The sequence below is a fragment of the Anopheles ziemanni genome, chromosome 2 (assembly GCF_943734765.1).
Source record: "Anopheles ziemanni chromosome 2, idAnoZiCoDA_A2_x.2, whole genome shotgun sequence".
Classification (NCBI taxonomy): domain Eukaryota; kingdom Metazoa; phylum Arthropoda; class Insecta; order Diptera; family Culicidae; genus Anopheles; species Anopheles ziemanni.
In genome coordinates, this window is record NC_080705.1 from 47725053 (window position 1) to 47735705 (window position 10653).

The 10653-nt window shown below is 41.0% G+C and overlaps 2 protein-coding genes across 3 annotated transcripts; one reads left to right on the forward strand and one right to left on the reverse strand.

Annotated features, from left to right (window-relative positions):
- Positions 1-1830: 1830 nt before the first annotated feature.
- On the reverse strand, positions 1831-5529 carry LOC131283155 (raf homolog serine/threonine-protein kinase Raf). The gene is made up of 4 exons (XM_058312734.1): positions 4695-5529; positions 3960-4607; positions 3069-3218; positions 1831-3001 (listed from the first exon to the last, which is right to left on the reverse strand). Exons 1-4 carry the CDS (start codon positions 5004-5006, stop codon positions 2045-2047), a joined length of 2067 nt encoding a protein of 688 aa, XP_058168717.1. The 5' UTR covers positions 5007-5529; the 3' UTR covers positions 1831-2044.
- Positions 5530-8568: 3039 nt separating this feature from the next.
- On the forward strand, positions 8569-10653 carry LOC131286614 (pre-mRNA-splicing factor 38B-like). Of its 2 annotated transcripts, XM_058315605.1 has the most exons (7): positions 8569-8725; positions 8799-9020; positions 9079-9203; positions 9273-9408; positions 9477-9583; positions 9639-9867; positions 9934-10653. In XM_058315605.1, the coding sequence occupies exons 1-7, from the start codon at positions 8710-8712 to the stop codon at positions 10293-10295; spliced, it is 1197 nt and encodes a 398-aa protein (XP_058171588.1). In that variant the 5' UTR covers positions 8569-8709; the 3' UTR covers positions 10296-10653. The 2 variants fall into 2 exon arrangements, with proteins under 2 accessions (XP_058171588.1, XP_058171579.1); XM_058315596.1 differs by having other exon boundaries at positions 9639-10651.

Here is a 10653-nt window from a genome sequence, read left to right on the forward strand (position 1 = left end):
ATCAGAGTGGGGTAAATTGTAATATGTGTTATTTCTTTCCATTCTTCTCTTGCATTTTGCCTTTGCTTCCTTTAACTGTACCGATACTTTACACCGGTTTACTTTACTTTTCGTAAAATTAATAATATAGCCCTTTTATATATTCTAATAATCCAATGACAAGTCCTTCGGAATAGTTTCTCCGCTTCATATTTCTACACGGTCGGCGCAAGCGACTGGCGTGCGAATGTCAGTCGCCTGAAGCAAGTAGGTTTATATTAAGTAGTAAGTAGCATTACGTTTTTGCAATCAGAGGTTCATCTTTTGTTAATCACGAGAAAGCTTTAATTACTTTGCTGATTTTAAATACATCGTTAACATTATGTACATTTAAAGTTCATCAACGCTTTGTAAACTAAATAGAAGATTGCAATTTGACTTTCTCCTTCCAGTTATTGCCCTGCAGCAGTAACCTCCTACTTTGCGGTAACAGAATGGGTATCGGCTATCCGCGGTTGATTAAACGGTGATCTTTTTCCAAAACTTAAACGAGGTGGTTGGCCTTTAGATTTTACGCTGCGTGCATACACATCAATGATCAGGTTACCATAAACCGTGGGTTGCAAACCACATTTTGCAAAGATGCTGCTTTTCTGCCTCTCGCTTTAAATTTGCGCCGAATTCAGATAAAACTCGTTTGCAAGAAAATAATAAAACATCTGATGCATATATCTAGTAACTAAGTGCATTGATATATTACATTACTCCACAAACAAATATTTAATTTTTTTTAGTTTTTGGTTACTTTCATACCACTAGTTTTGCCTCTCCATTCGTTGCATATTGAAATAAAATTGTGTAGCTCAAAAAAAATGTACTAGATTGAATCTGATTTTGAAACACCAATCCAATTCAGTCCTCATCTAAAACACCAAAATAAATTTCGGTTCCAAACCGGGGCACTTACGTAAATAGCCGTTTGCCGTTACCTTCGTTGCATAACGCAGTGTTTATGGCCAATAAAGAAATAGTAACTACACTCAAACGGCTAGACTGTTGTTTAATCTCAGCCTCTGAACACATGGTACAGGCCACATGCTACACAGGAGACTTTTCTTATCGGAGGAAGACCTTTCGTATCGACAATGTTTGTCTAGTCAAAGCTATTACTTCTTTCTGGCTTCCGTTTTGTGAGGTTTGAATATGATGCCTAACGAACCTGGAAATCATTGCATTGCCACGACAACCCCCGTAAGGTAGTTGTCTCTCTCTAATAACGGTTGTATTTAGCAGAAGGTGAATCATATTTCACAACTCGTTACATATGTTATATGTTTTAATCTTTTTGAATATGAAATATTATTTTTCACTAAGTTCAGTGGGTTACCTCCTTTTCTATTTGCCCGCATTATGTCAAAACTAGGACAATGATGCAGATAAACAAGTTACCGGTTGATAATGAAATCGTGTGTTACGAGGTACTGCACAAGGGTACAATAGCATGCAAAGAACAATCGAGAAAGCAGCTGATAAAACAGAATAAGAATAAAGAACCATTTCCATGAAGAATCATGAAGTAAGCAATGCCTTAACGCATACGGTGCTGTTTAAATTCAAGAAGCATCGACAGCAATGGCATACCGTACGTAGACGGGTTTATTTTACAAATTTTGAGCTAAGATTCTCGATCGAAGCTGATAAGTAGAGCACTAGCACTATTAAAATATGTGTTTGTTTTCTGAAAAAGGCTTCCATAACGTAAAGAATTATTATTTTTCTTACAGCACCGTAAACGTCCTGCATCCTGCAAATGGCCTCTTCTACTCACGATCAACATATAATATTGTCAATCCATATTAATAAAAACAGAATGAGTTTGAAAAATATTTGGTAAATCATCGACAGTTTCCCTTCCAACGACCGGATATTTCAACGAACATGGAATCTCCAACGAACATTGGCTACAATCACACAACGGTAAAGCTTATGTACAAATGCAGTTCCAAATAATCTCTACTATTCCAAAATTCGAATCCGAAAATTCGAGCGTAGACTGTAACAACATTCAATAGTTGCCTGCACCGTTGTAAAACTGAAAGTTATGGAAATTTACTGGTGTCTTTGGGCTGGAACACATGTACAGAAAATCGTCATTCTGTAGCTGTGTTTGAGTGAAGTTCGGTTCACTAGCGCTGCGGTGGAATTTGGGCATGGTACGCAACATATTTTCCAGCATGTTCAACAACAGCCGAAAGAGTGGTCGCTCATCGCGGCTAAACTTGATGCAATCTTCGACACAGCGCTTCAACGCTTGCGGGCAATCTGTTCGTACTTTTGTGAGATCCGGGCGCAATTTACCACACCCAACCATAAACAAGATCTGATCCTTGTTGTTAATATGGTTGTACGGTAGCTGCTCGGTCAGCATCTCGTACAACACGATTCCGAAAGCGTAAACGTCACTTTGGAAGGAGTAAGGGTTCTGATCTTTCATTCGAATTACCTCCGGGGCCATCCAGAGGATGCTTCCAGTTGGTTGGTTGGATTGTTGGGAGCCCGACCATCGTACCTTGGCTGTTGCTAGCCCAAAATCACCGATCTTTACGGAAAAATCGTCATGAAGGAATATGTTGTTCGACTTGAGATCCCGGTGGATGATATTCTTTGCGTGCAAATAGTCCATTCCTTGAGCTGCCTGTCGGGCTATATCGATCAGCGTGTTCAGCTTAAATTTAGTTTCGTTCACGTGAATGTGCTTATACAGACTGCTACCTTCGCACCACTGAGTCACGATGGCTAGTGATGGCTTGCTCACGCATCCCATAAACAGCAATATATTACAGTGTCGTGTTTTCTTCAACATCGCGACCTCGTTCTTGAACGCCTGAAGCTGCGCCGGGCTCGGCGTTTTCACGTTCAGTGTTTTTACTGCCACCGGACCGTGCCAGTGCGCTTTATACACCGTACCAAACGAACCGGAACCAATTCGCTGTCCAATCAGGATCTCTTCAGCTTGAATGTTCTGCAGAAAGAAAAGTTGTATTGAGTGAAAGCTTTATAACAAAAAACACCGAGAATATGTTAAATACCCAATTTTCATCCGATTGTTTCGAATCCCGCGGAGATAGCAGATTCTTATTGCTTTCGTCTGCTGATCGAGCTCTTGGTCTCTTACTGTGATTCAACGTATTTGTTGGTGATGCCTGCGTGGAATGTGAGTGTTCTTGATTCGTTTGAGCCTGAAACGAGGACGGAGAGATTTAAACGATTAATTCAATTGGGATTGACAACGTAGGTGTAACGATATTTGCACTAAAATAGAAGTCTTAATTAATTAATGAAAAATATTGTAAAAACCATAATAAGCTTAACTTTACATATTAACGTATAAAAAGAAAGACCCAAGGTAAAAGAAAGACAGAGGTAAAATTCGGTTATAACTTTAAACTTACTTGAATAACTTGAAAGCATTAAAATAGTCATAGAAATCCTCTACATAGAAATCAGTCCTCTCGTACAGGGGGAGGGTCTCAGGTCTTTATTTCGAACCTACACCACATTTACCGATTTGTTAAAATAAAGCACTTTATGCACTGAATAACACCTAAATAAAACCTAAAAACTAAATAATACCTCACTACTAAAACACAAAACCAAGACGAACAAGTTAGATTTTGCAAATCCCATCGGGACCGCTTGATTCAGCCCACTAGGTTGTTTTTCCCAAGAGCAAAGGCTAACGAAAGAATTCTGGTTTCCAGTCGTAAGGCCACACCATTTATTTACTTTTCTAGAAGGGTAGGTTTACTGAGGTTTTGTAAATAAAAACTTGGTTCAAATCAAGTGCGATTTGCATTTGTGTGCAAAAATTTTACTAGAATAATAAATAACTAGTCGACTACACAAAACACCGAAGCAAAACTATTAGTAGCTACGTAGGTATCAACATTTCATTTGATAAAAGACGTGGTGAGCCTTACCTGCAACGGACGATTGCTGATAATAGTTCGATTGTCCGCTCCAAAAAACGGCTTTATCACATTGTTGATGCATACGTTGGGTGCCGAGTTGGAACGATCCTGCTGATTGAGTGTTCGCGGATGTCGCAAACTCGTGCTATATCCGCCAGCGCCTGGATTGATGATACCGGCCGTACTTTCCGGATTAGCCAACAAAACATGGTAGAACGTGCTGTCCATGTGCCGTTTACTACATATTGGTGGCACTTTATCGACACATCGTTGATGGAACCGGTAGTTACACTGGTTGCAATAGAATCCGGTAAACAACAAACGGCGACAACACTCGCAGAATGCCAGCGAGAAAAACGTTTTGCGAATAAACTGGTGTGAAATATATGTCGGGAATCCGATATCCAGGATACGCACAAAAACTTCATCACAATTTAAAGCGCTCACGTCTGTCTCCCAGGGTATCGGATAGTCGCTGTTCCCGGCTGTTACTTCGCAGAACTCGCAGGTCAGGTTGCGACGTTTCAGTGCTTTGGCTAATGCATCTTTCAATCGCATACCGGGTATGACTTGAACCGACGTACGCTGCTGATTCGGCAAGAACGCTCTAAGCAACATTTTCGATTGCCTGCTTAGCGTTCCACACATACTTTCGACCTTAAAATAAAATGTTGAAAAGGATAAAGCGAAATTGAAGCTTGAAGGTTTCTATTTTTGGATGTACCACGGCTGGCTTACACGTACCTCTACACGTTCTTCAGGATCGGGAGGTTCACTTGGTTCACTCGATTGTTCGTTTTGGAGTTGCATTTTCTTCTCCAATAGATCCTGTTCTTTAATTTCGAGATCATGCAGCTTTGACGTCAGCTCCTGGTACTCTTCCAAATACAATGCCGGTGGCTGTTGGAAGTCGGCGAACTTCGCATTTAGAGCATCGATATTTTCCCGAGTTACATGAATCACGGATTTAATGTTTCGCAAATCTTCCTCCAGCTGTGAGAACGGATCGAGCAGCAGCTGCTGCTCGTCGTCTGCATCTTCAGCGTCGGCCGACATAGTGCCGGCCGAGCGATACAGCAGTGCGCGGTACACGGAAACAAAACCACCTTAGGCCGAGGGTGACTTTCCGGCTCGATATCCGTTCGTTTTATGTGCAATAGATATTGCCACAAGTGAAAATGGGAGTTTCTTCGACTGAACTTTCGGGCCCTTTTCTCGCCGTGCAAATCCCCACTCCACGGTGCGCGCTGCTTCTGTTTAACTATTTTCACCTGAGGCTCTGTTTTTTTCTGTGTTTTTGTTGAATTTCTTGGTACAATGATCAATGTTACCATGCTTTCTACATTTGCACTATTTCTTATATCGATTACTAGCTTCCATCAATTGCATTGGAACCACCGAAGGCTGGCCGGCACAGCGTTGTATTTCTTGTTAATTTACTACATTCTGTTCCAATGTCTTCGTTCAAATGACTCTTCAAGGCTGCTCCAATATATTCCGAACTGGAAACGAAAATATGTCCTTGCTTCTAGATACCCCAGGCACAGGTTGTGGTGAAAACAAGCGGCTTTCTGTTTTACTGAACTGACAACTCCATCATGAAGATACGAATCTGTCAATTTACGGTCCAGAACACGCACGAATAAAGAATCGAGCAATGCACAAATGCTTTATTTTGTAAGCTTACTTAGGTATATTTGCAACCATGAGCCGCTATTTCCAATTTTAAGAACAAATTACTTGTGATTACACCAAGTGTGAGTAAAAGTCATTTAATTTCTACAATAATACGGTCGTGAATTAGCTGACACGACATGTATAAACACACCAATTCGCTACTAACTGGGTGCAACGATCTTGATCGAACGGAACGGATCGAACTTCTAAACATTTTGGAACCCCTAAAATGCAGATAAAAGGTCAAAGAACACACGTTTGTTTGGTAGGGTTTAAGAGGTGAAAGAGGCCACCCGGCTCAAAGCCTCTCTAAAAACTACTTACTACTACTACTTTGTTTGGTAGAATAAAATAATAACCTGTAAATTTAGAAAAGTATAATGTTATTTGCAATTATTACGATGTTTTGTCAATTCTATTGATGCCATAAATTACATGTTTGTTGGAAGGAGCAAGGAAAATCATCGCATGTCCACGCCACTCTACTTGACAAATGCCCCCTCTCGTTTGATGATTTATATTTAATATCGCAAGATACTTTCGTCCCTCTCAAACCTATGTAGGGGTAGGCGGTGAACCCCTGGTCACAGCTTTGCGCAACCGCATGCGGTTGCGTTTTTTCCCATGGGAGAGATAGGAGCTGTCATGGGCTGTCACCGCAGACGCAAGACCTTGCGGTTTCTGTACTAAAAAATCAAACGAGTTTGATTCTTGCCGCAGACTCTTGCGTTTTTATATGTCAACAGTAAATATTGTTCCTAGTAGACTTTAATGAGATTGTATGATCATATAAGTGGTATATTCAAACATTAAAGTATTATTTTTGGCAAAAAGCTGTGCTCGTTTGACAGATCAAAAACGCAACCGCATGCGGTTGCGGAAAGCTGTGACCACAGGTTGAGACTCATCATCATCATCATCATCATCATCATCATCATCATCATGTAAACAAATCAATGTCGGTCTGGAAATTGTGTATCCTAATCTGAATCCCCAGAATCCGGTAAAAATGGTCTGGTCCTGATGAAATGGGTTTGGTTGGGTAGAACAGCTCGGATAATAGACATTCTACTGTATTTCTTTGTAAAAAATAAGTTCCAGGAATTTTTCTTGAGCCTAACTTGCAAATCGCGCAAAAAACTCAATCTATGTCCATTGGACATTCTACCCAGCGTTCGATTTGAGTAAACTTAAATCAATTACATTGTCTCTAAATCGACTAGTTATGTGACTAATTCGACTCAAATGATTGTGAGTCCATTCAAACAGTTTAGGCTCAAGTCAGAATCGAATCAAATCGATTCGCAAACCAATCAAATCTGATTCGAATCCTAAACGAATCAAATCTTTACCAGCCTGCTACACGAGCCGCAAACTCCAACCGCAAACTCAAAAACCGTATAAGTTTACGTCAAAATCTTTGCGGTTCGTGTAGCCGCGTTTTGCGGTACCAATTCTGTGAGCCACGCTACACGAGCCGCAAACTCAAAAACATTGCGGCGCAAAGAGGTTTTTGTTTTTGATTTTTCAGTTAACTCAAACATCTTCCGTCAAAGCAAACAAGATCTTATTTCAATTCACACAAAAAGTAAAAGATGGATAATCTGTTGATGAGTGAAGTGTGGCTAACTACCCTATCGCGGGTCATCGAGTTGAGTACCCAAAACTTGCAACAACGCAACAGGCAACGCAACAGGCGTATTGTGCGTAGGCAACAAGATGGCAACCGTTTGCTGGACAATACTGTAGCAGAGCAAGCAAATGAAACTATAATTAACTTTCTTCGCATGAAGAAGGAAGATTTTGATGTTCTCAAGTTACATAAAAAGTGGTAGTATAAAATATTTTAATCTTTATCATTAAACTTTTTGAAACTTTTGGATAAAATCAGTTGGTGGGCCGGACTTTGCCGACCCCTGATCTATAGTGTATTTATGTTGTATGTAGTAACTGAGGCCCTGGGCTAGATTCTCCTCTTCCTACTGGTTCACATTAAGCGCCTGAAGCTATGCAAAGCGCGACGCATGCATTCTTTTCGAATATTTGATCGCTAACGGTTCGCTTAAAAGAACATAACGGTTCAAACTAATTACGCAGTTGGGGTTGAATGCGGCTTCATATAGGTTTACATGTTAAGTTACTAGTAAGTAAACTATACCATACATGATGGACAGCATGAAACAATGAGTTTAGCCGCAGAAATGATTTGGCAACGGCGGCGCGCCCGCAGCGAGCGCAGCGAGCGGACTGCGCTAGATCTACCGAAAAAGAGAGTTTGTTATAGTTTTGAGAAATAAGGAGGGCCCGTGGGCCCCCCTCATGCCGCACCCCTAGGTTGATTGCGTAGCCGAAATTAACGGTACAAACTACGGTTCAAATACTGGTAGGTTGAATTTAACGAATTAATGTATCACCAATTGCATACATTCAGTTTAAACGTCCACAAGAGATGTAGCCACGATCGAAAACATGGCGGCCGGGGCCTCATTTACTCTTTTACCGAATTTATAATTGATATTCTAGCTATAAAATGACAAAATATTACTGTAGCTGCAAAATAAACACGTAAATTTATCACCATATGTTCGTTTATTTTGTTTTTGAGATTTGTTATGTTTACATTTATTTCTTCTTCATCTTCTTCTTCTGGCGCATTTGAGTTTGCGGTTAGCTGCCAAAAACTTTGCGGGTGCAGTTTTCAGCTCACGGAGCTGAAAAGTTTCTGACGTAAACTTTTCGGCTGTTCCCCTCTTTGCGCCGCAAAGTTTTTGAGTTTGCGGCTCGTGTAGCGTGGCTCTTAGAATCCGTCAGATGGGATTCGAGTCTTTAGAATCTGTCAAATGGGATTCGAATCTTTAGAATCCGTCTAGGGATCGATTCTTCGAATCTTCCGATTCCCGATTCTGCCAACACTAATATCCACGCCACTCTAGGAGCCGGTTTTGTGTTTTATCGAGCATCGACAAAAGCATTATTAAAGTACAACTTTACTGAGGTGCAGTTTGTTTTCGTGATAACAAGTGTAAAGTGTTTTTAAAGCAGTTAAATGTAATTTATCCTGCTTCAGTACTGCATCACGAGCATGGAATATGACAACGGTAAACAGCATTAAAAGATTTCCAATGCGTCCGTATACTCAAAACTTCTATAACACATTTCTTGTCCTTCCAGAAACCATCTATGGTTCGACGGATGTTCCAGAACAGCAGCAATATCAAGAACATTTCCAGCAACAACATCAGCAGTCTTCGCAACAGGCACAACAACCGCAAGCTCATCCGCCGAAAAAATCTGCAAAGCAAAACAATGCTTTACCGCTGTGGGGTAATGAGTCTTCGATGAACCTGAACCCGCTTATCTTAGCAAACATTCAGGGATCGAGTTATTTTAAAGGTAAATATTCGCAAACAATAAGTTGCCACTATCTATAGCTCGTTTATTTCTGCTCTAGTGTCCTTGTTCAAACTAAAGACTTACCATGAAGTCGTGGATGAGATATATTACCAAGTCAAACACCTCGAACCATGGGAAAGAGGCTCTCGTAAGACGGCTGGACAAACTGGAATGTGCGGAGGGGTAAGTTTGTAAATAGCGAAATATGTTGTCATTTATTAATGACTGAACGTTAATTTCGTGCTACAAAAGGTACGCGGTGTCGGTGCGGGAGGTATAGTTTCAACGGCATTTTGTTTGTTGTACAAACTCTACACATTACGACTAACACGGAAACAAGTAAATGGGCTGCTTACACACGGTGATTCACCCTACATTAGAGCATTAGGTAAGTGAGCCGTTTTGTAAAACTAAGCAATTAAATGGGGTCCAGTCATAATCTATGTCAAATTACAGGTTTTATGTATTTGAGATATACACAGCCCCCCGGGGATTTGTTCGACTGGTATGAACCGTATCTATTGGATGAGGAAGTAATCGACGTAAAGGCTGGTGGCGGACAGGTAAGAATGTATGAATGCTGAATATGATTCTATGCTGAACTGTGATTATCTTCAGGTTCTGACAATTGGCCATATGATACGGCAATGGTTGACCAAGCTTGACTGGTTTTCTACACTTTTTCCTCGCATACCAGTGCCAATTCAAAAACAAATTGATGCTAAGCTCGAACAATATGCTCGCGAAAATAACGTATCATTTGCCGACACTCAACCGGACCGTGGTGGTGGGGCTCCTGCCTCCGGAAAACAAGCCCGTGGAGGTGCAGCTTCAGGATCTTCTGGGGGTACCCGAGGACCGACAGGTTTCGCAGATGCTAGAGATGTACCACGCCACGAACAATCATTCAAAGAAAAATCTACCAAACGGGAAATGTTTGATCATTGCGATCGAGATGCTCGTCCGTCACGTTACGATCGATTTGAAGAGGACTTCCCCCAACGGCGTGACCATCGGGAACGCGACCACAAAGAATATCGAGACCGTGACCGCGATCGGGACAGAGATCGTACGAGGGAGCGGGAGCGGGATCGTGAACGCGATCGCGAGCGAGATAAGGATCGACACAGGGAACGTCATCGAGAGCGCGATAGAGATAGATCCCGTGACTACGAACGTAAGGATCGAATTCGTAACGACCGTAGGTCGAGAAGTCATGAACGCCATGATAATCGCGAACGCCGCGAGTATGACCGCGATCGGAGAAAGCGTTAGCATATTACGCTGTCGTATTCGATATAACTTCATTTTATCATCCTTTTTTATTTTTAGGAACAAATTGCTTCAATATTTTTGCCAGTTTCTAGGTTGATTAGTTGAAGTAGATAATAGCAATGTAAAACATTACACAAGTACACGTGAAACTTGTAGATGGCACACATAAAATCTAGAGTATTAATATTAGCTACAGACAAACATGTTACGATTGTAAATGTCACGAACAAACATAGCGTATGAAAAGTGCACATTTAAAAACCTAAATTGTGCTTAGCAATGAAACGACAAAACGGGTTCACAATACACAGAAAATCAAACAGTCTATTCAGGCGTTTCCACTATCCAAAGTTTTCAC

Excerpts from the sequence above, each read along its gene's own strand:
- LOC131286614 (XM_058315596.1), top strand. Across the intron at positions 9,204-9,272 it reads AAACTGGAATGTGCGGAGGG|GTACGCGGTGTCGGTGCGGG; the intron begins GTAAGTTTGTAA and ends GTGCTACAAAAG. Across the intron at positions 9,409-9,476 it reads ACCCTACATTAGAGCATTAG|GTTTTATGTATTTGAGATAT; the intron begins GTAAGTGAGCCG and ends GTCAAATTACAG.
- LOC131283155 (XM_058312734.1), bottom strand. The coding sequence starts at position 5,006 with ATGTCGGCCGACGCTGAAGATGCAGACGACGAGCAGCAGCTGCTGCTC. Across the intron at positions 4,608-4,694 it reads ATCCTGAAGAACGTGTAGAG|GTCGAAAGTATGTGTGGAAC; the intron begins GTACGTGTAAGC and ends TTTTATTTTAAG. Across the intron at positions 3,002-3,068 it reads AACAATCGGATGAAAATTGG|AACATTCAAGCTGAAGAGAT; the intron begins GTATTTAACATA and ends TTCTTTCTGCAG.